Below are 25394 nucleotides of genomic sequence, written 5' to 3'. Positions count from 1 at the left end.
GTCTGAGAGTATCTGGTAGCAGGACCCCAGATGCACATTTGTTCACTGCAGTCACTCACAAGACCATGAATAACCTCAGAATGACTTTGCAAGGCCACTTCTGAGTTTTTCATATGAGATTGGATGATGTTCACTGATTAGGACTTGTAGTTTGTTCTAAAGCTACTTTGTTGGATTCTTCACATTCAGAAAAAGGGAGAATGAGAACATCATGTGTTTATACACACTAAAAATAGTATTACAGTGGAACAGTTTCTGGTTTGCTAATGGCTATTTATTCTACATTATATCTGCACATTTATCCATCTAGCTGAAGGAGCAGCGGGAACGAGAGAAACGAGCGAAGAAAAGCACAGGAGGAAGTGTGTCAGAGGAGGTGGGCGAGTTTGATGACCTTGTTTCAGCGCTTCGTTCTGGTGAAGTCTTCGACAAGGACTCTAAGCTAAAACGCAATCGTAAGCGCTCTGTTAACCAGCTGGTGGACGACGGGGGTCGTGAACGGCCAATCACCAAGGTCAACTATTGACCTCTGTGAATATGGTCACAAGAAGTCCAGACAGTCATATTCACAGACTTGTGCACCTAAGGCAAACTGTCTTGAAATGCCACACACTGCCCTCTTTTACCCAGACTAACTGACAAGCTTAAAGATGGAGAAGTCCACTGTAAGATCTTGTTTGGCCTGAATTTCCACAGAACCATTTGAAGGATATCCTGCAATCTACTTTCAGTCTTCCTCCATTACGTGTATTTGATTTAAATTTCAAAGAACCTGAGTTTCAACCTGGTCAGACAAACTACATATGTACAATAAGTACATGCAGTGATGAAGCAGATTTTCTGAGAAGTGCCAGAGGAAATCGTTCCGGGCAATAACAACACTTTAAATTTCAGATCCAATTGTGCTTTTCAATTTAAAGGAGGTAGTTGATGCTTCTTAAACATGGAGATGGAGACAAATGAGTTGTGAGAAGAAGAAAAAAAGAAAATAATATTTATAATAATAATAATATTCAACCCTGGATATTGCGATCTCTAGGAAGTACAATATGACACTGTGGATGCAGCCTCATAGGATGGGAAACTTCCCCAAGTGCCTCAACACATAAATGGCATTCCAAGAACTACCTCCTGGATGGAGATACAGAGAAAGAACAGCACTTTCATGAAGAGATCCATAGTTTTATGAAACGTCAAGTCTCAAAAATGCTAAATGATTACAGAAAATGGTGCTGCTTACAGAAAGTTAATTTGCATAAATGTTCTCGGAAAATTTATAAAATCGGTTGAAATTTCATGGCATTACTTCAGTGCAAAATTATAGTAAAACAAAAATAAATGCATAAATAGTGGAATTTATGTATTTAGAGGCAGACCCAAAATTCATGTTTTCTTGTTTATGCATTTTCTTTCATTTCTTATTAGCAATTAATTAGCAATGAGCAAGAATTACCATGTGTCTTAATCAAGTTTTCAGGTAACATAGAGGTTTTTTGGGCCTTGATTATATATGTTAAATACACAATGCCTCAAATGTTTTCAAATTTAATAGGTACATTATGCCGACTGCTATGTCCCTGGTCTGAAAAAAGCTGTCTCCTAAATGTCAGAGATATCTGGTGAGATCCAATGGATTTTTAACCAGTGAACTCAAGGTCAACATTACGTAACCCACTTTGGTTTCTTTTTATTATATTTTGTTCATAATTTTGAAATTACATGTATATTTAGTAGCTGTAGTCAAGACAAAGGTTGCAGATGTACATACAATGACCTTGTAGTTGGCATGGTGTGGCAGAGAAGAAAATATTGTAAGTGATGGGAAAGACAAGCCTGTAATATACAGCTCTGGAAAGAAATTTAATAATTAAGGCCACTGCAAAATTATCAGTTTCTCTGGATTTACTCTTTATAGGAATGTGTTTGAGAAAAATTTTAATTTTAATTTTATTCTATAAACACACTTATAAATAGTAAATCCAGATAAACTGATGATTTTGCAGTGGTATCTTAATTTTTTCCAGACCTGTAGATCTAAAGGCAATGCCAAAGTCAGAGTAAAGTGTATATGTCCGGAGAGGTAATGTTTTTTTTAAAGATTTTTCCCAAGCAAGTGAGTTTTACAGAGATGCATCAAACTACTTTGATTGCAACAGGCCTCTTCTGTCATTTGTCCATATGGGGTCACCATGAGAGTTCTGTGATAGGGGATTGTGTTTATCTTTTCAGTGACAGATGAATATGGATACTTGGTGCTAATCTTCCATTTGTGTAAGTACAGCTCTGCGGTCCCAAGGGTGTTCACATGAGCAGGGCCTTTGGAACGTACTGTACGTATAAAAAAATTTGATCCAGTGGGATAAATTATTCTGCCCAAACTACAAGCGTTTTTATAATGCTTATACAATCTTAAGGTGCCATAATAAAGGGCCAGTACAGTCATTCTCTACTTTCTCAATAGCACCAGCTCATATGTTCTTCTTTAGATGTAATGGTGTATATTTATGGTTATTTTCAAGGGTGTATATGTATACAAAAAGTATCAATTTGAGTCCCATTTTTGGTCATTAAGTTTTGTGACTGATGATTTGCTTGCAAGTTGTCAATTAGTCGATGTTTGTATAACAAACCGAGTTTGGGCTAACAAGTTAGTTCCAGGTTTTGGTCATTTAGAAAAAGACAATTACTGTCTATTTATAAAAAGGTTTGACCTGTTATCAGTTAGATTATACTTCCTAAAAGCTTTAATCTTCCTCTTATTAGAAGGGTAAATCTTATGGCAAAGTCCTAAATCTTTAGATTAAACTGAGATCCCAATTAGGAATATGGGTTTGCTATTTAGAATTACTGTTCAGTGTGCGCAGAACAACAATAAATATAATTCATAATGGCAATAAACTAATTAAACTTTTCCCCTGCCAAATTACAATTGGGGGCAATTTTCTTTAGCATTATTTTATTTGAGTCTGTATTGTTCTTGTCAAATATGCGAGAAGTTATATTGTTCCACAGAACAGCCTCTGTCTTTATTCCAGTTCCACAAGAGTATTATTCAAGCTTCATTATTATTATTACTTTTCTTTGTATTATTATTATTTTTTTTTTTTGTATGTATATTTGGTCATTGATTGGCCAAAACAGAAAAGATGTAGCTAGTTGCTTGATGCACTTTTTTGTAGGACAAACTTTTTCCTGCACCACAAATCTGATGAGCCAAAGGCTGATAACATAATGAGAAGTTTAGGTATATTTTTGTAGTTAATAAAGAATCAGTCCTTCATAAATGGGTATAAATGCTTTCAAGTCCCCAAATGATAACGCTGATATTTCAGGAGCATTGTGATTATTCTCAATTGATGGCTAGATTTCATATGAAGGGTAAAGCAAATGTTTACTTTGGTATATTGTTCAACAGCAGGTAGAGAAGATAAATATATAAAGATGTTGTCATTTTAACCAAACTGCATCTCAAAGCACCAAGTCAATTGCCTAAATCTATCACTTGCTTTTATATCTATTTTATAAAGAGAATGTTTAGCCTCCCACTTCTGCTTGGTCCGATAATGCACTTAAAAGTTTTCCCCAACGGTTTGAGTGGTGCATATATGTGGTTCTTTGATAATACAAATATAGGTGTATTATTGCCTGCAACATGAAACACAAGTCACAGTCTTTGTATGTTCATGGAATGCTGCACCCGTTATTTTAAAAGGTTGTATATTGATTGTGCCAAGCTGAGAGTTTTAAAGGCTGATTTGACAAAAGTCTCACTTATAAGATGTATAATTCTCTCTTTTTTTTTTACACCATGATAGTTGTTTAAGGAATAAAGAGAAAAGGTGAACTGAATAAAAAAAATGCTGAGGAATGTGGAAGAGGAATTTGTTTTCCTGTACATTGAAGCTCTATTTATTTACCTTAATTAGTTAAGATACATTATGTATACACAGCATTACATCAGAAATACTATAATTATTAATAACTAAATTGTGATTCATGTATGTCACATAGTTTTCAGGCCTGTATGAGAATAACACCTCCCACCAAATCTCTGAACCTTTACCATGAATCATAATACAAATAAACTTATTTCACTGACATTCATGTATCTAGGTCATTTGGGTTTATGGTGTTAAATATCTGCTCTGCTGGCTCAAATGTCTCTGCTATATCCCAGACACCAATTCATTCATCACTGTAGTGATGACAGTTCTCATGCTTGCATTAATGATCACAATTCAACACTGCCCTCATCTGGTCACAGGGTGTAGCTAGCAATTACACATTGACTAGCAGTGAAACATAGAAAGCAGTATGTAACATTTGCAAAATGTAGCCTAGGTACAGTAATGTTCATTCTATGAGACAAATTGAAACTGCCACATCAAATGGTTGCAACCACAGTTTTTTATTCTTGGCATGACTATGCTTTTAGCATCACCTAATACAAGACTATAGTTAATCATCTCTAGAATATGCCCAGATCAATGACCCAATACCAATAAGAAATTCTACTGGGGGGTTAACCCTTTCAGACCCAGTGCCCATTCCAATCACTTTGTTTTTATTTTTTTTATTTGGTGCCACACAAAGGATTATTAGATTTGATGCTTCAACGTTAGTGAAGCATCAAAGTATCACCTTTGACAAAAAGTTAAAACCAATCTTGTGCAATTAATCATTGCAGCCTCTGACTAAACTCAAAACTACATCTTTAAAAGTTTCAGATCTGTACGGTTTAAGCTTTGAGACAGATGCAGCAAACTCTTGCACATCTGGTGAATCTGACATTTAAATGTTTTATCCAAGCTTCTATTGTGGTTAAGGCATGGCAGAAATGACATATTACAAACTCAATCATCAAACAAAACTGAACATTGGCATAATTGTTCAAGGTGCTAATTGTATGGACTTTTCCATAATTATGTAACAAATTAAGGCATAATTAAAGGAATTGTTCAACCCAAAAATGAAAATTCTCATTATTTACTCACCTTCATGTCATCCCAGATGTGTATGACTTACTTTCTTCTGCAGAACACAAATTAAGATTTATTTCAGATTGATGAAGAATATTTCAGGTCTGTAGGTCCATACAATGCAAGTGAATGGGTGCAAAGATTGCGAAGCTCCACAAATCACAAAGGCAGTATAAATGACTACTCCAGTGGTTAAAACCATATTTTCTCAAGCAACATGAAAGGTGTGGGTGAGAAACAAATACATTTTCAAGCACATTTTCAATAGAAATTCTACTTCCTGCCCATAAGCAGGCAAAATGAATGAAGAATGTGAATCACCAAAAACACAAGAAGATGAATGTGAAAGTTAATGTGGTGGCTGACTGAGCAGGTAGTAGAATTTATAGGAAAATTGGAAATCTGTTTTTCACCCACACCTATCAAATCACTTCTGGAGACATTGATTTAACCACTGGAGTCATATCAATTACTTTTATGCTGATGTATGTGATTTCTGGGGCATACACATTTTGGCACCCATTCACTTGCATTGTATGGACCAAAAGTATGAATGTAAAATAGTGCCTAAATGATTTGCATGTGCAAAGTAAGATTTGTAAAAGCGTAAAGGAAGTTAAAAGCATGTTAGAAAATAAATTGCATGCACATGGAGCATTTTGTAAAGGTGTAAATCAAGTTGTAAGCATACGAAAAAAATATTATAAATACTTTAATGCTTTGCTTAAGTGTAATTCATGTGTTGTGAATCTGTAATTGTATATTAACACAACGTAAATGTATCCATTTAAATTAATAATTCAGTTTAATATTTAAGAGAGAGATACCCAGAGGAACAACGCCAAGCCATATTAAGAACAAGCGGTCTGTCACGTTATTAAACCAATCAAGTCAAAAGTAAACTGGTCAACGAAAACCTCATTTGATTGGTTACTAGAAGCAGGGAGACCCGCCTTCCCCCCCACGCTTGAAATACTCTTTTCAGTGAGAAATTCATGCCAAAATGTTTAGTGTAACAAAGGGTAGACAGTACAGTGTATATCGGATTAGTTCTGGAAAATATTTTTGCCATAAACAAGTTATTTAAATGCTTGCAGTAATTTATTCAATCAGTTTTGCTGTTCATGACACCCTTTCTTTGCTTGTATATCGCTGATTGCAGGTTTACAATATTTTTGGCTATGTTTAGGCACAAAAACAGTGCCAAGTGTAAGCATGAAAAAATGTGAGAATACGCACCAAATTTACTGTGTGTTAATACGCAAATACATATTCACAACACATGAATTACACTTATGCAAAGCATTTAAGTATTTATGTTTTTTCTTATGCTTGCAACTTGATTTACACCTTTACAAAACGTTCTGTGCTCATGCAATACATTTTTATGCTTGTATATGTATTTATGCTTTTACAAATCTTATTCTGCACATGTAAATCATTTAGGCGCCATTTTACCTTCTACTAAAGAGCTGAGATATTCTTCTAAAAATCTTAATTTGGGTTCTGCTGAAGACAAACATCTTGGATGGTATAAGGGTGAGCAAATGATAAGAGAATTAAAGTTTTTGGGTGAACTATTCCTTTAAATATTCTGTGTATCTTATCTTATTTACTTGATCTCTAGATTTTAGAAACCGTTTACTTAACTAGAGACTTAAGCTTTTCAAATGAGTAATAGTGCATCCATCTACAATTTCTGGTGTTAGCATTTTATTTCATTCAAGGTATAAACAACTTGACAAAAAACTGTGGGCCTCATTCATAAAACAAGAGCAAAAATAATTTCTATTCTCATACAACAATGAATTAAAGAATGGTTTTATGCATTTTACAAAGATATTTGTTGTACTTGTGCTTTGTGAATGACGCCCTACTTTATAAGTTTCCACTTTGATTTTCTTTTAGATATCATAATCTGTATTCTTTCAAATAACAACATATTGGCAGTAACACTTCATTACAAAATATTAAAGCATTTTCCCACAGAGTGGATGCTATAACATTTTGAGCCATTTTAAACTTTTTTTCAGAGCCTGACAAAAATTAGTATCACACTTGGTATAAATAAATACAGGCCTTCACGGCAATGTACTTTGAAACTCTTCTCAAGATTTGATTATCAAAATAACTGCACTAAAATACATTATTCTTTATATGTTTTAGGTTTATGCTTATCAATGACAAAAGGCTCACTGAATAAGTCAGATTTCAGGCTGTTCATGTTTGTAAGACATTTTGCTCACAGGAAGAACATTACTGACAACAACTGGGTGAGCTAAAGGCACACTTCTTTTACAGAATGCCGATGTCATGACCAAGTTAATAATGACCTAGCTACATTCAAACTTTCATAAACAGAATGAGATTTAGCCTGAAGCTTGTGTCTATAGGAGTCGGGTCAGCATTGGAAGTCGCCTCTCTGTCCGCCCGTCTTGCTGTGCAGCTTGATGTCAGTAATAATGATATCACGGCTGACTGATTTGCACATATCATAGAGCGCTAGCGCAGCCACCGTCACAGCAGTCAGAGCTTCCATCTCCACTCCAGTACGGCCAGTAGTTTGGCAGGTTGCCTTGACGACAGCAGTATGCCCCTCCTCCAGCAGCTCTATGGTAACACAGGCGTGGTCAAGTGGAAGTGGGTGGCAAAGTGGAATGAGAGATGCGGTCTGCTTGGCGCCCATGATGCCCGCTAGCTGTGCTACCGCTAGGGCATCCCCCTTGGCGAGTTGGTTGGCACGCACTAAATAAAAAGCCTTAGGACCCAAGAGGACCTTGCCAGAGGCTGTGGCTGTGCGACAAGTTACCGCCTTACTGCCCACATTGACCATAGAGGCTTTACCCTGTGCGTCAGTGTGGGTCAGCTTATCGGATGTTCCATCATGGCTGGGGGATTGTGGGTCTTCATATGTCATTTTCAAAATTTTAGAACCAGATTCATGGGTTTTGTTGTGGCAACACCGCATACTCTGCAGAACTGGGCCTCTGAGATTGAATGTTTGTGCACTAAGGTAGGGGTTAGGAATGAATATTTTGGACTGTAATTTTGCAGGGTGTGAGTCCAATTGTGCGATGTGCGTACGAAAGCTTTTAATTGTGCATTTTTCTGAAGCACCAGCATTAATTTGACAATAAGAATCTCTCATTGCGTCACTTTTAAGTGACTCTAAGGCTACTAACTTTGGCTTCACTTTGTGGCAAACATTATCAATCTGGTAAAAGTTTGATCGATTATCCTTCCTACAAGAACGGGTCAAAGCTATCGCTGCATTGCAGTCTTGATGGCCATTGCAACTCCAGTGTTGATTGTATTTTCTTGATAGCTGGGTAGTACTTGAGGCTGCTGAATCCATGTGGTGCATTAGAGGACGAGACTGCCTCGGATTGCCGCTAAACCAAGGCTCTGGCAGCAGCCAGCTGCAATATCTAACTGTAGAGCAGAATGTAAACAATGCATTTAACAATGCAATACCTTTCTAAATGGCTAGATGATTGGAAAATGGATGCATTTAAAAGGAATAGTTTCCCCCAAAAAATCATTTCCTCTCTCTCATGTTGTTTCAAACCCATAAGACCTACTTTCTTCCATGGAACACAAAATCAGACAGTAAATATCTAATCGGAAAAATTATTGATGAAAATTTCTATAGACGGGAGTTTTTTTTTTTTTATTTCGTTAGGGTTACATTTAAGGGTTAGGGTTTGGCTAGGGTTAGGTTTGAAAAGAAGATGAAAAAGTAGTGATTATGATAATCAAGTGATTTAATTAGAAATTTTGTTGACAAAAATATGATGAGAAAAATCATACTGCTAAATATTTAAAATGTGCTAACAATGTTTTCATTCTTTCTGTCTTTCTTTAAAGAAAATCTAGAAAGAATTAATTTGTATAAATCAATTAGTAGTATGTTGGGTATTGTCCTGCTTCAACACCGTAAACTAAACTGCTCCACAAATGGGTCAATTACCCCACTTAAATGCATCCTATGTAATATAACAACTTAAAGCTACACTATAACTTTTGGCCCTCTAGCGGTTAAAGCATAAAACTGCAAGTTACTTGCAGAGGGACATTGTTTTGGTAATTACGTGAGCTGGGGTCCTCCTCTGCTCTTTTGCGCAGATGAATCTGACGATTTGAGGAGTACCTCTGTAACCACGGTTTCAGATGATCATCTTATCAGAGCGAATGTCACTAACAACAAAACTCGGCCCGGCCCCTCCCCTCAAAAATAACATAAATAACGATAGGAAGAAAAAGACGGATATCAGAAAAATATGTCTTATGAGCAGGTAAGTAGCATATTTTCCACTGCAGTTTTGAATTATTGAAAAACATTTTTTTTTAAAATGAATAGCATTACAAAAGTTAGGCAATGATGACATTAGATATACCGATTGCTAGTCATATCAGATAAAGTCAAATGGTGAAAACTATTATAACTTAGCTAGCAGGCAAATAGACCAAGGTTGTAACTGGTTTAAAGAATGGAGTTTTTTTTTTTACTTTATGCTGGTAAAAATGCCATTGTCCTTCCTTTCTCGAAAATGAAATTGAAAGCACTGCAGTAGATGGCTAACGCTATCTAACGAACTACAATGCTAAGACAGCTTCCTGGCTAACTATCAGTCCAATAAAATATCTTCCCTGTCAAGCAAGGAAAACTTAATTTCTTGGTCAGTTTTAAATCCATTAAGATATCGGAGTCGTCACCACCTCTGAATAGTCAATCCAATGTTTGTTTTTTTTATTATAACAGGCTCTGTTATTTTCCCCTTTTGCTTGCAGACTCTTCTTTCTTCAAGGTTTCTTTATTTAAAAATCTTACATAATGTAGCCTTAAATCTGCACAGACAATTAAAATAAAGTTATGTGCTATTCAGAATGTATACCTTGCATTTCCGTAAAAACGTGCTACTCGTAACCCAATATCATAAACAATTGAAACACGTAAAAGTCTCTAAACCATGAAGAATTCACATCACAGTAACTTCTAAAAAGAAGCTAGTCCTTCAGTATACTATATATATATATATATATATTATTCATTATATGCTCAGGTTTTCTTATGTTTTTTTATTTCAATAAATCATGTGCTTGATGCAAAATAAAATAATTAAATGTTTATAAAATGTACATTTTTCAGAATGTTTGAATATTTAGTTCAAGTTTATCAAACATTATCAACTAAGCTAGATTAAAACAGTTTAAATTATGCATAAAAAAGTATGACTAAAATAAAAAAAGTGTGTAAAAATAAACACAGAGATGATGTTTGTCTTAACCTCACAAAGAAAGCATACAGTGACCAGGGGATGTCAAGCCTGAAAATGACAAATCAGCACCAATAAGTGACCATAAAAGAAGTCCATATGATTTTTGTACTATATTCCAAAACTTCATGAGTATACAGAGAGCTTTGGTGGAGGGTAAGATTTTCGATGAATAACAACATAGATTTTGGTTTGTTCCTTATCCAAAGCTATCAAATGGTTTATGAATACTTGGAATATAATGTACTTCTTTCATTGTGCTTTTTTGTTTGCTAGTTTGACAGCCCTGATCTGCTTTCATTGTATGGGAAAGATGCATTCTTCAAAATGTGGCCTTTTGTGTATCGTTAAGGAAAGAAAAATCATAAAGATTTGTAATTGCTGTTGAGTGTTGTAATGAAGATGAGTAAATGAAAACGGTTTTATTTGGGAGTGAACTATTCCTTTAATCTGAGTGAATAACCCAGAGAAGGACAGAAGGTGTGAGAAGAGAGGGATGCGGGATGTGTATTACGTACAGCTGCATCACCCACCAATGAGGATCATCGGCCTGTTCTTCATCTGAGATATATTGAACATCCCTGAAGAAAAAGAGAGGAATAGTTATCTTACACTCACTGAGCACTTCTGCTGTTATAGCCCATCCGCCTAACAGAGGTCCATCTGTTTACAATTGTACAGAGGAGATATGAGAGTTACCATAGCCTTTTTGTCAGCTCAAACCATCTAATACAGATTCTTAAAATCCCAAGAACGATCCTTTTTCTCTACGTTCTCTTTGCAATTCAGGTAAATCCCTTAAATTCAGGTAAATCCCTTACAAAATATTCTTTAAAAACAAATAATAAATACAAATTAGGTTACAGTGAGGCACTTACAATGGAAGTGAATGGCATATTTTTGGAAGGTATAAACATTTGAGGCTTATAATATTATAAAAGCACACACATTAATTCCTTATTAATAAAACACATGTAATATTTGAGCTTCAAAGTCGTTTAAATAGTCATTTTTACAGTAATTTTGGGGTTTTAGTGTTAGTTAACATTACATCATCATGGCAACAAAGTTGTCTAATTGGCTATACTTTGAAACAGTGAGTATTTTAACATTTACTGATAGGCCTCCATTAATTTCCATTGTAAGTGCCTCACTACAACCCAAACTTTGACTTCTTTTCTTTTTTTTTTTTTTTAAAAAGGAGGTGCGAACTTTTGTGGTAATCAACATTATGACACAAATGCTGTCAATTGAGCCTAACTTGTATTGATCACAGAATATTTCTCATAGTAAGGATGCGGTTAAGAAGCCATTCAACTCAGATGCTCAATGAACTGCTGCCATTTTTAAAGAGATAGTACCATTTCTGCACTTGTTCTACATAATGTAAATTCTTGAAAACAGTTGCAAACAATAAACATGTAACAATATAAGTATATATTTCAAGACATAATATTTAAAGATGGAATACATGGAATTTGTACAGTTTAAAAAGCTAAACTGACTAAAATTATAAATAACTAATGATAAAATGAAGTTCGTAAATCAATATTTTCGTAATGTACCATGTAAGAAGGTCCTTTGAGTAATTAATAGCATTTAAACAGAGCATAATCAAAATGAATCTGGAAATCTGTATCACCCCCCAGCCCTATTATTTAGTAGTAGGAAATCATTAGCTGGAGGTCAAAATGTGTTAATCAAATAGCCAGCAAACGTTTATGGCTCTGTTCCAAATCTTAAGTGAGTTGCCTCGCTGTCTACTGTCTAAATAGGCAGCTGCCTTTTAAGAAAGCGTCCTTTCTGAAATGGACCCTTGCCTGTCACCTTCATCTCTCTTGCACTCTATAAATAAGGTGAATATGACATGTTGATGTAATATATTGTGTGTGTACCTGCATGCCGTTTCTTCTTCCTCCCCACCGCAGACCCAATGATGTGTAGTAGTTCCTCCTCAGATGCACCAGAGCGTAAACAATCCCTCAAAGATACCTCAGAGTTCCCAAACAAACACACCTATAGTGTGCCAACACAGACACAAATATAAAACACAAGCCTAAGGTACACAGACAGCAATGTGAAAATCTTTAACAAACATCGTATATACACAAACTGCATGAACCTTAAGGTTGCCGTCGGCTGTGATGCGCAGGCGGTTGCAGGAGCCGCAGAAATGATCTGACATGGAGGTAATGAAGCCCAGCTGGCCCTGAAATCCCGGCACTCTAAAAGCCTGTGACCGTACAGTACAGAAAAGAAAATAAAATAAAAGCACACTGAAAGCTTACACACTTTATGATTCACAAAGAAATATATACACACACATACATATACATTATATATATATATATATATATACACATTCAAAAACACTTTTTAACTGTATCTGCAACTTGGAATAGTAAAAATATGAATGCTTCTGATCTAGTATGCAGCAGTATTTTTCCAGATTAAAAAGGTTTATGTAAAATATAGCACGCTTAACATAAATTGAACCAAGTAAAAATGTTATTTAAAAATTGTTTAAACAGTTACATAAAAAAACTTTTGCCATTGATTGTCAATGGTGTTACAGCTATATAAAAATACAAAAAGGACATTATTGAACATAATTAAGAAGTGCATGTCGTGTATTGGAAAGGCAATAGTCATTGACCAAACACAATGAAATTTCATGGTTCTGGTTACTTGTTCTATGACCTTTAATTAAAGGCATGCCAGTCAATAAAAAAAAACATTTGAATCCTCCAAATATTTAGTATGGCCTTGTCTGATTAGCTTCAAAAATGTTCTGATGGAAATGTCACCACAACCCAGTTGTTTATTAAAGGCAGTACAAATTTGGCTTTTTAATAACAAGAGCACAAAAAGATAAGAAAATGGCTTCAAACTTACATTTACAGACCAATAAATAACAATTGCACAGTAACAATGCTCATGGGAGACATACTGTTACTTAACGGTATAATCCTGATAACTAATTGACTCATAGCACTAAGCCAAAACAAACAATATTCTCAAATGAGAGCAAAACATTGAAAAGGATTCACGCCAAATAATTTATTTATCAGTCGAGTTGACCTTGGCTGTGTCCGTTTCTTCTCCAGGCACTGGCTCCAGATTGGGCCACTTCTGCTTTATACGGTCCAACATCTCCTGATAACTCACCATCTTCTTGAAGTTCCATCTGTTTCCTACAGAAAAAGCCCAATTTTCAAAGATCCTCAAAACAACATTCAACTGATTTATATTGTTGTTAAAATTAGGCGATTTCTAAAAATGGCAAATTATGTCCATTTGCAATAAAATAAAATATTTTAAAAAATCTATTTTAAACCTAGAATGCATGTGTAAAAAAACATTGCAAGTCCACCTTTTTGAGTGTCATCATCATTTTTACATGAAGTTGTCTTTGATCTCAAGGTATTTCTCATTTAAGGCATCTTTGACCATGTGAACTGACTTTAACATTTGTTGAATATTTTTGAATAGCTGAATATGTTGTTATTATAATTTTTATAAGAGCATATGTGGGTCCTATATGACTCATAAATGTTTACTATGATGTTCAATGCATTTAGCACTTACTCTTCTAATACGCTGATTGTTTTCGGTTTCCATTTGTTATGTAATTACACATAATCAAGGTGGTGGAATAGGCTGATAACAGATTTATCAGCAAACAGGTTTTAAAATAGATTTATAGAATAATAAACTATCGTTCTCTCATTACCATGACAGGCACAGACATACAAGAGAGTCTCAAATGAACAAAATCCCATATGCAGTTTATAGTTCAACCAACATCCCAATGATAACCAGAAAAAAAGACGATTTGGTGCATAACACAGGACTTTTTTTTTTTTTTTTTTTTTACTATAAACAAGCCCAAAACACAATTGCTAATTTTAAAATGATGGAGAATTGGCCCTGTTACAATGCTCTATGTTAAATATGATCCAAATTAAGCTTTTAATAGCCTTGATATTTTACTATACAGTATATAATATTTTACATTCACCAGGTGAGGTTTAACAAGGTTTATTTAACCACTACATTATATAACATTACATATTGAACCGCTATTATACTGTAGAACTAATTGCATATGCATTTGCGTCAATAAAAAAAAATTTCAAAGTTACTCAGAGGTCCTTCTAGGACAAAAATGTCCACATCAAAAAACAGCCATAATATTATATATTAATATTATTTTCCACTTTCAATCAGTAAATTTTTTTTAACCAACACTAGTCCTGACCACTATCAAATATTCATTCATTTTCAGGATTTTAACACTTTAAATGCCAGTTTGTTTATAGATTGCTAAAACCACTGTTGTTCTCTCGCTCTCACACACACACACACACTTTATTCAATTGGCCTGCAGTGCTCTATAATACAGCAATCAGAAAATAGGAAAAAAAAGCATATGGCTCCATAGGCTTAACATTGAGAAACATTGCGCCATCTGGTGGAAAATATTACAAATTAAAAATTAAGCCAGTGCTATGGAATGAATGCATAATATCATAGAATTCATGATTTTATGCTTTAATGGCACTGGAATCAAATATTGCAGTATTAATGGTTTTCAATGGGGACATTTTTGTCCTGAAGTTCCTGAGTGTAACTATTTTGTGTACACAGTGTATTATAGATATATTTTAGGAACTGAGGTTGAAATATCACAATTCCCCCAAAGATACACACCTTTGGCAACATTTATTCCATTAGCACTAACACAGCTAAAATGATCGAAACAACAATAATGAAAAAGACAAAAATGTCCTGAAGGTCAGACAAGGGTTAAATGATAAAGTCCAATTATTGTATTTTATTGACCGCTTGAGATGAAAGACCCCATGTAATAAAAATTGGAGGGGTGTTGCTTTTTGTCCATGTATGTCAGTTTTGAGTTTAGCTATATGCAAGTGTAAATAAAAATAAAACAAATAAAAATAAATTTCACTATTACACATTTCAAATAAAACTATTGTTCTTCAGGAGTATCTATTTTTGTAATTATTTCTAATTTTATTGGAGTTATTTATTGTTTCACCACATGTAAGGTGAGGTAAGGTTAATAAGTAATTGTTTGCACACCTTCGTCTGGCAAATGGCTCCACTAAAACAAAACTGATAAGATACTGTGGTCAGAGTCATTGCTGTAGATATTGACCCTCAGGTCAGGAATCTCTAACAATGACTTGCATATCAGATTCTGCTGTTGGCTCAAGAGAAACAATCTCTAAATCTGCCTCATTAGGGCAAATCTATTGAATTATTCAGCATCATTTTCAATGTCAACGAGAAAGCAGAGTTGAAACATGTTCGGCATATTGTGGTTGAATCAGTTTAGTTGTCAAGGCTTGTGACTGCCCCAGAACATTGAATGTGGATTGTGTTACATCACTTGTAAAATTTTACTGACTGTGAAAGGGAGTAATTTAATCCACTAATACCATTAGAAACCTTTTACAAACTGAAAAGGGGCTGACCGGTATACACTAGACATATTAGATTGATTGTTCTTCTTTTGTTTGTAAATTGTTTAGAAAATTGATAGCAATTCATTTTGGTTTGACATCACAATATGATATGATCTTACCATCAAAAGGCATGTACTCTATGAATCTCACATCCAAGTTTTTCCTCTCTGTTAGTGCCACAAAGTCCAGGAGCTCATCTTCATTGAGACCTCTCGTGACCACACAGTTCACCTGACAGCAGTAAGCACTTCATTTCAACCATACAATAAGCTTCATATAATGGAATAACACTCTAAAGTTTAAGATAAAAGAGTCTTGGCTGTGATGTAAATCAATCTGAATATATTACAGAAAACACAACACAACACTTTATAACTAGGCATGCATCAATACATTTAAGAGTATAAATATAGATACTTTCTTATTAGTATTTGCACTGTCATATCAGTAACATTTAGTAATACTGCAACTTTCAAGTCAACTACAGTGAGAATGAACATAAATTATTAATTTCTACAAATTTTTTCACATTCTCAAAAAAAAAAAAGAAAATTCTCTCATTTACTCACCCTCATGCCATTCCAGATGTGTGACTTTCTTAACACAAATTAAGATTTTTAGAAGAATATGTCAGCTCTGTAAATCCATACAATGCAAGTGAATGGTGACCAGAACTTTAAAGCTCCAAAAAGCATATAAAAGCCATCATAAAAAGACTCATGTGGTTAAATCCATGTGTTCAGAAGCAGAAGGTGTGGGTGAAAAACAGATCAAACTTTTTACTATAAATCTCCACTTTCATTTCCACACTCTTTTTGCAGATTAAATTATTTGTGCATATCGACACCTAATGGTCGGGGATGGTCAAAGGTGGAGATTGATAGAAAAAAAGGACTTAAATAATGTTCAGTTTTTGACACACTAATTATATCACTTCTGAAGACATAGATTTAACAGCTGGAGTCATATGGATTACTTTTATACTGCCTTTATGTGCTTTTTGCAGCTTCAAAATTCTGGTCACCATTCACATGCACTGAATGCATCTACAGATATTCTTCTAAAAATCTTAATTTAATAATTTTATATTTAAAGTGACCTGCAGAAGTCAGTCATACATCTGGGATGGCATGAGGGTGAGTATATGATGAGAGAATTTTCATTTTGGGTTGAACTCTTCCTTAAAATGTTATTTCTCAAAGCTTGTAACTAAAATTAAGGTGAATCAGAGTACAAGTACACGAGCACAATATCAGACTGAAACTATACCAGTATCGTAATCAATACTTTCATATTCACAACACAGTAACAGTTCCTTATAACTCTTGAGCTGATGCAGTGATAAACAAACATTTAGGGATGTAAACCCCCTTCTTAAACTGAAATGTAAACTGTATACAATCAAATATCAATTTACTTTGTAAATGAAAGGTTTAAGACAGGAATGCTACCTTGACTGGATTGTAGCCCATTTCTATGGCCTTTTCAATACTTTCCATCACTTTATGAAACCCTGCAAATGGCATACAGTACACATCATTAAAGTTTAGAAATACCTAAATGTCTGCAGCTGTATTACTTCAGCCTATTTTAGTTATTCCTTGTATCAGATCACAGACAAACCAGTTTAATCCAAATCACTGCCATAAGAAAGCTCTACAAATCACACTTTAATAGAATATAGAGATTTAAGCATGACAAAGTTTGACCAAATAACCTAATGAATAAATTAATGTTTCATTTTTATAGCGCTTCTCTAACACTACACTCAAAGCGCTTTACACAGTGAACAGGTGTATCTTCATAACCACCACCAGTGTGCAGAATCCACCAGCTGTTGGTGGAGAGGAAAGAGTACACTCCAAAAAACATTGGGTTATTTATTTTACCCAATAGCTTGTTTAAACATATTGGGTCGTTCTGTTGGGTTATTTCTAATGTTTATTGAGTTGTTTCTATAATAACGCACCCAGTTGGGTTAAAACTGGTCTCCCGAGGACATTTTAAATTTCAACGGTCGACCAGTGCCACTGCCAACAGAAGATACAGAAGTTAATAATATCACATTATATGTACACTTTTAGCTTTCTTTATCAACATACAATAATAGCTGATTAATTAAATAATTTCCCCTTAATTTTGGGTCTGCTGTATTGCTGCTCACTTGGCTACGAACATAAAACTTGCTATAAAGCCAGCCTATTTTAAACTGTGGTTTAGAAACTATTAATTGGGATGCTCCCCCTCACTTTCTGTGTTCGTCCCGACGATATGATTGGAAATCATAAATAATATTTCATATATTTGGCCGATGCACGAAGAAATTGTAAGACGCCTCGGCTTTAAGACTCATTATCCGGTGTTGCAGACACGGCAGTTTTTCATCAACTGAAAGAAAAGTATATTGTAATTTTTACAGTGTAACATTAAAATACTTCAAAGCGGAAATATGAAACATTTTATCTAGAAAGTTATATCTGCAAGGCACAAAATTCTATAATACACAAATTGGATTAAACAAGATATTACACCAGGGATCGGCAACCTTTTTGAAATGGGGTGTCATTTTTATTTTCCTAGTCAATGGCTGTGCCGATGAAGGATTAATAGTGGTGTTTTCCTTATTAAATGACATGTTCTGAAAGAAAAAAATAATCAAATGAAATGGAATGTAGGCGGTCATCCACGCAGTCTGACCGAAGCAAAAGGGTGCATTTACTCCCACGATTAATCGAAAGAGAAGTGCTGCTGGCTTGTGATGTGTTGTACGTGCAGCGCGAGTCATCACACTTTAATAGTGTTTCGCTTACCATTCAGCTCATGAAAACACGCTGCGTAATCATGAGGAAGGATTACTTCAAGATGTAGATTGGAATGCAGGTGCGGAATTTATATAAATATAGTCTACTCCTCTCTCTCTCGATGTTGCTGGCATGCCAATGCTGGCACGTGTGCCATAGGTTGCCAACCCCTGTATTACACAATAATAAAGTTTTTCTTGTACAAGAAATCTTGAACGCTGGCACCTGCTTTGATCTTGACTGATCAAGAACATCTCTTACCTTTGCGTCTAACGATGAACTCAAATTTGGCAGGTACTAGAGAGTCCAGGCTGATGTTGAGAAGATCCACTCCAGCTTTCTTAAGACCAGGCAACATTCGGGCTAAATTCATGCCATTAGTGGTCACTGCGATGGTCTTCAGACCTTCCAACTTCCTCAGTTCCGCTGAAGGAAAGTCAGAAGTGAAACGGTCAATCATAAAAACTATTTAAAGGGTTACTGTTTCTAACGATCACATTTTCTTCCGTTGTACATGTTTGCAGGAGATTTTTTTGATCTAAAAGCATAAAGCACTTGACAAAAATCACATGACAACAGCATGCCTATCAGTGCTGGTCTCACTGTGACACTGACTTAATGTGCGTTTACTGCACCGATTTACAAAATTAGTTCTGCATTTTTGCTCTCTCCTTAATCCTTATGCCTGTGACTGGACATGATGCAAGTTAGGCTCATATCCTGTGTGAATAATGCCCAGTGTATATTAAAATAATATAAAAATTATTTAAATAACTTAAACTTCAACTTACTAATTATATGTAGAACGTCTGGCCGAATGAGGGGTTCTCCTCCAGTCAGGCGTATCTTGTTCACCCCCTCTTGTACAAAGAGTCTGGCTAACGTCAGCACCTCTTCTGATGTTATGAGCTGGGAGCGAGGGGTGAGTTTTACCCCCTCCTCAGGCATACAGTATTGACCTGAGAAATAGAACATTTTAACTTTAAACATCTTTAACTCTGGGAAAAACAGTTATATTTGTAGCTCTGAGCACAGTCAGATAATGCTAGATTTCAATAAAGCATATGTGACAATGAGTGAAAGACTCACAGCGGAGGTTACATTTCTCTGTGAGGGAAATGCGGAGGTAATTATGCCTACGTCCAAAAGAGTCCGTCAGGAATGCTGAGAATGGCAGGACATCCTTCAGGACTTGCCTACGACCACCTGGATGCGCAAGCTCTCGGACCTCCAGAGAAAAAACAAAATTACGATAACAAATTGCCACACAATGATTTTTATTGGCAGTTACATTACATAATAAATATAGAACACCGAGCCAATAATTAGTCATTAAGTGTGGCAGGCATGAAATATCCAAGGCCAATAAAAAATGTTCAAGTCTTTTTGCTATTTAACAGACTGTCAACCACGTATACAGTGTTGGTAGGAATGAAACCCATTAAAATATTTTTTTATGGATACTTCATGTGAAAAAATAAATTTGCAAGACATTATGGAAAATGAACAAAAGCTTTCATTTTACTACCCCTACAAGAAGACCGTTTTCAACAGTTGACCAAAAAATAAAATAATAATACTTCAGGCAACTTTCAATATGAATGAATATCATTAAATTTAAAAATATTACAATATTTCTGCAAACAAGAAATCATTGCATTTCAGATGGTTTAAGCAGCTGTATGAAGCGAAGTTCTCACATTAACTGTGGACATGTTCCACTTAGTCTCATTTCCACTTACTTGACAACCAGAACTAATAAAACAATTGCTTTATTATTACTTTCAAACCATATAAACTTCTTAAAACCTAACAAACTACTTTTTGCATTTAGCTTGAAAATTGTGCTTTTCTCTTTATTTAAATTAATGTAACCACACATAGACACTTGGGGGTCTTTAAGACTTTAAAGCATGAAAGCTGCTTTGAAACTAAACATTTTTACAAACAAAACTGACATGGTTATCTAATGAAATGCAATATAGGCAACATATGAAAAACATACAGTATGCTATAATCACATTTCACTCATTTACATTTACGCATTTGGCAGACGCTTTTATCCAAAGCGACTTACAGTGCACTTATTACAGGGACAATCCCCCGGAGCTACCTGGAGTTAAGTGCCTTGCTCAAGGGCCCAACAGTGGCATCTTGGTGATGCTGGGGCTTGAACCCCTGACCTTCTTGTCAGTAACCCTGAGCCTCAACCACTGAGTCACCACTGCCCCACTGAGTCACCACTGCCACTGTCACCACGCACTTTGCAAAAGCATGTTGGACGTTTTTTTCAGTAGTTATGGTCTAAAGTTCATATTCTCATTTGTGTAGACTATTCACTAACTGGTGGAAAACACTTTGATGGTATGATAGTTCACGCATTAATGGTCCTATGGTGTGACAATCATGACAGAGAGGTTATGCTGTCTTGTTTGAAGCTTTAGTGATGGTCCCATGACTCTTGGGACATAAACATGACTATTTTAAGAGAAAGAACCCTTTATAGTTTGTTACGCTTTAAAACCATTATGTTCAGCACTAATTCTTGCCTGAAGCCTAAATAAGACTTAGGCTCTGAGTCTCTCAAAGTTTAAGTGCATATACACTACAAAGAATCCATGATTATAATAATAATAATACTACATTAAATATTTAAGGAATAAAAAGCATTAAACAGATTATCTGTGGTGCCCCTTTGAAATATAGTGACCACAAAAGGTATTTATATCCAACTTAAATGTATGAACTGTATAAGATCAGAAAATATAAAACAAAATGGCTTCTGCTAAACAAAAATAGGCAAGACCTTTTCTCAGAACTGATTAAACTTTTCTTGACAGTTTTTGCAATTACTTTAAACTGTTACTACAACTACTTCAAAGAATACCATGATATTACCATGGTATATGTAAAAGGAGAGAGAGACAAAAAAACAAAAAAACAGTTAACATAATACCATGGTACATTTCTGTTATTGTGAGGTGTAATACATGAACTAACTTGATGCGCTTGAACAATAAAGTTAGTAGAAAAGACCAAACTTACACATTAACAAAACAAACGATGTTCCATAAAAATCAGCCAAAATTTTTGGACATTCCAGGAACAGGAAATCAAAATGTTTGATGTTTATGCAATAGTTATAATCCCAGTTGCACAACCCACATTTTACACCACTACAAACCCACATTTTACACCACTACAAACCCACATGCACATTTGCTAGTGTCCGTAGACATGCATAATGCCTCACCCGTGCAGCTGTGCAGGTAGAGTCTGTCACACACACCTGCTCCAGTCTCTTCTCATCGTAAGTGACACCACAATACCACCGACGCACTTTATAACCACCACACGACTGTTGAACTGCCCGCCTTGAGCAGGCCTCAGTCGCGGTGTGTGCTCCTATGATAAGGCGGCCGAGTCTGCTGCAGTTTAAGTTCATCATAACAGCACCAATGTCAGGCTACGCTGAAATAAGAACATTATCTGCTCGTGTTGTGGTTGAGTTAAACTTGACCTGCAGCCTGGAAAGACCACGAGGAGGGCGTGTCTTTCAGCAGCCAATCACCATCGAGGAAGATCTGGAGTTATGGGTAGTGTTGTTCAATTTCTGTAAGCGTCACGATGAACTACAAATTACCAACGTGTGTGTGATTGATCGTGGGCTTGTGTTGGATTTAAGAAAAGGCAGATTGTTTTACAGCAAACATTCCTCAGCTGGCAATATGAATAAAACAACAATATGATACAATTATAAATGCAAAGGAACTCCAATGTGAACATGCTGAATTTGTGAAATGCTAAAATTCATTACCAGATAAAAATTATTTTCGTAAAAGAAACATTATATAAACAAACAAATAATATATATATATATATATATACACACACACACACACACACATTTTCTTAAATCCAACTAAAGGAAACCTTTATTGTATAAATGCCAAAAAAATAAAATAAATCGAAAAATATTTTCCTATTCGATTGTTAGAAGTGCACAAACAAATCTACGTGGATAATGTGCAGTAGGCCTACATCCTCCATTATACATTACCACATGCTTAGCGACAACTCTGTGTCATGAGTCTGATAAGCATTTGTCGTAAAATGATGTTAATGATTTCACAGTGCTCAAATAAATTATCTTTTTGTACGAGAGTGCAGCGAATCTGGAGTTTGAACTCACATGATTCAATTCAACGGACTATTGCCCCAGCTGTGCGTAAGTTCTCACATTGGGTTTAGTAACTTCTTGTTAGTTTGTAACTAAGTCAGTTAATTTGGTTGCACCACATGTTTTTAAGGCAAGACGTAACTAGGTTGTAAGCTTTCCGTTAAGTAATATGTAGTTGCATAATATGACGTTTACCTTTATTGATCCAATAAACAGCCTTGCAAATTTGACACAGAAGCGTTAAAAAGCATTGAACTTCAATTTGATCTTTATAGGTTGATGTTCAAACCTTGTTTGCTCACGTAACTGTCAGCTGTTATACATTATATCCCCATTAAAATACGATATGTAATATAGTATATTTGCCCTTTGTAAATAACAATATATATACATATCTAAAATAAATAACGGGGTGATAAATAAATACTAATACAACAGGCTGGACAAAAAAAAAAATATTTTTATTTATTTATAGGCCTACTTTTTACATTTTAGCCCTTTTCTCCCCAATTTTGGAATGCCAAATTCCACTACTACATTCTAGGTATTCGTGGTGACACAGTTACTCACCTCAATCCAGGCAACGGAGGAAAAGTCTCAGTTGCCTCCGCTTCTGAGACAGTCAATCCATGCATCTTATCACATGGCTCGCTGTGCATGATACCACAGACACTCACAGCATTTGGAGACTCATGCTACTCTCCACGATCCATGCACAATTTACCACGTGCCCCATTGAGAGCGAGAACCACTTAATCGCGAACAGGAGGAGGTTAACCCATAGGACTCTACTATACCCTCCCTAGCAACCGGGCCAATTTGGTTGCTTAGGAAACCTGGCCGGAGTCACTCAGCACACCCTGGATTTGAACTCGCTACTCCATGGGTGGTAACCTGCGTCAATACTCGCTGAGCTTTCCAGGCCCCTGGAAATATTGATATTTATTAATTGTAATATCCTAGATGTGTTGAAACTTGACACTGGGCGACACGCCCTGAAAACTGCACCATTAGATCGGTTTCATGCTAAAGAGCTGCTTTAATTTAAGGGTTTTGTTACTCCTGGTCGGAGGCTTCTGTAAATATTTAGTTCATACGTAGGGTTATGTCCTATCTAAGTTAAATGGTGCAACGCTCAAATATTTAGTAGTGCATAAATTGTGACTTGGTGCCCATTTACTCCACAAATAGGCTAAGTTGTAATATATGTATGTGTTGCTCACATGCAGTAAACAGATCATAGCCTAAATCAGAGAAATCTCTTTAACAGATGTGGACTGAGATTTTATTTTAGTTTAGTCACTACAAAAGCCAAACCAAATATGGCCTATAGTGGATCAAAATGAGCAGCAAATGAAAAGTTAAACTCAATCTTGTAAATACTGTAGATGATGTCCCATGTTATCTTAAACATTTGTTGTCATGTTTCGATGCAACGTTAAATATCCTTTTTTTCAAACACATTTGATTTAATCCTTAGTTCTTTAGAAAATCTTCAATTACAGAGAATACAGAGAAAGTGGCCCTGGGGTAATCTGTGATTAAATGTAGCTCAAAGACACAATGATAGTAGCTGCAGAGTTTGAACCTGCATCGTTGCAAATAACAGCACAAATCTTTAACCACTATGGTACTGTCCATTAGTTTCATTGCCAAAAACGCATACGTTTATGATTAATACCCAATGAGAAATGAACAGGTGGCCTATGAACTGGCAAAGCAAAGGATTTAAATGTAAATTTGCATTATACAACAATTTGTTCTTATTTGATTTGACGAGCGGGAGTACTGATTTTTAGGACAGTACTGGGATGTTTCAATGGCTATGTCCGAAAGCTAAAGTAGCCTTGCTACATCCTCTGCATAGTCATTACGTGACTATGACTTCATAGCAAGGCTGTCTCTGAGTATATGGAGGCCCTAGGTGAAATCTTACTTGGAGGACCCCCCACCCCCAGGATCCTGCCCCATCCAAGAATGACACTGTAATACAGTCTTCAACTATTTGGAATGTATTAACTTAAATCTGGAATATATTAACTACACAAAATGCAAAAAATTACCATAAATTAACAATAAATAACTATTCAAAAGAACAAAAAATGACTATGAATAACTAAACAACTATTTAGAAGGTACCTAAAACATACAACCAATAGAACAGCTTTTGTGCATTATTGCTCAGCAGAGTTTCTCCCTTCCCTCTTGTGCCATAGGGGGGCCTCCTATAACTGTCTAATTGAGCCATAACAGCTGCAGGAGTCTTACTTGCAGCTTTTAGGATATTTAAAAAATAATAATAATAAGACCTTACTTTGAGGGGTAGTCTGGTAAATCGGGAGCCCTAAGCATCCACTTAAACAGCATAAATCCTGCTTCATTGGTACCATTTTGCATAATTTGCATCACACTGTTCAGAGTATATCTTGGGGAAAAGTTGAAAATGATGTGTTTTGGATGAGGTGTTCTTCCACGGATGTTCTGAATTAAGTCAGCTCCTTGTGCTATTTCCTACATGTTTTTTTTATTGTGGTCAAAGTAAAGCCTGTCTAATTTGGAGTATTATAAAAGCCTTCTGATAGTTTCAAACAGCATTTTATGTTTGTGCTCATTCCAGCCTTATGTATAATATTCATTCAGCTGATGTTAGGAGTGAATGTGGTATA

General features: G+C 35.4%; 2 protein-coding genes across 7 annotated transcripts in view; one reads left to right on the top strand and one right to left on the bottom strand.

Annotated features, from left to right (window-relative positions):
• Nucleotides 1-5621, top strand: part of daam2 (dishevelled associated activator of morphogenesis 2) — a 190111-nt gene extending 184490 nt beyond the window's left edge. Inside the window, 1 exon segment of the mRNA XM_052153546.1 lies at nt 311-5621. Within this exon segment, the coding sequence (XP_052009506.1) occupies nt 311-526 (216 nt within the window). The 3' untranslated portion in view covers nt 527-5621.
• mocs1 (molybdenum cofactor synthesis 1) overlaps nt 1-22072 on the bottom strand; it is a 44999-nt gene extending 22927 nt beyond the window's left edge. For 2 of the 6 annotated variants that reach the window (XM_052153552.1, XM_052153553.1), the window contains exons 1-10: nt 21802-22072; nt 19638-19776; nt 19340-19507; nt 18810-18974; nt 17199-17260; nt 15867-15978; nt 13337-13449; nt 12378-12488; nt 12151-12271; nt 10789-10836 (exon numbers count right to left, since the gene is read on the bottom strand). In XM_052153552.1, the coding sequence (XP_052009512.1) occupies nt 10789-10836; nt 12151-12271; nt 12378-12488; nt 13337-13449; nt 15867-15978; nt 17199-17260; nt 18810-18974; nt 19340-19507; nt 19638-19776; nt 21802-21996 (1234 nt within the window). In that variant the 5' untranslated portion in view covers nt 21997-22072. Of the gene's footprint in view, nt 1-6358; nt 8412-10773; nt 10837-12150; nt 12272-12377; nt 12489-13336; nt 13450-15866; nt 15979-17198; nt 17261-18809; nt 18975-19339; nt 19508-19637; nt 19777-21801 lie in introns of those variants that run through there. The other 4 variants (XM_052153556.1, XM_052153555.1, XM_052153551.1 and 1 more) reach the window with 3 other exon arrangements.
• Between the last annotated feature and the right edge of the window lie 3322 nt (nt 22073-25394).

Source organism: Xyrauchen texanus, chromosome 22 (genome assembly GCF_025860055.1).
Source record: "Xyrauchen texanus isolate HMW12.3.18 chromosome 22, RBS_HiC_50CHRs, whole genome shotgun sequence".
Classification (NCBI taxonomy): Eukaryota; Metazoa; Chordata; class Actinopteri; order Cypriniformes; family Catostomidae; genus Xyrauchen; species Xyrauchen texanus.
This window is presented reverse-complemented; position numbering and strand designations above follow the sequence as displayed.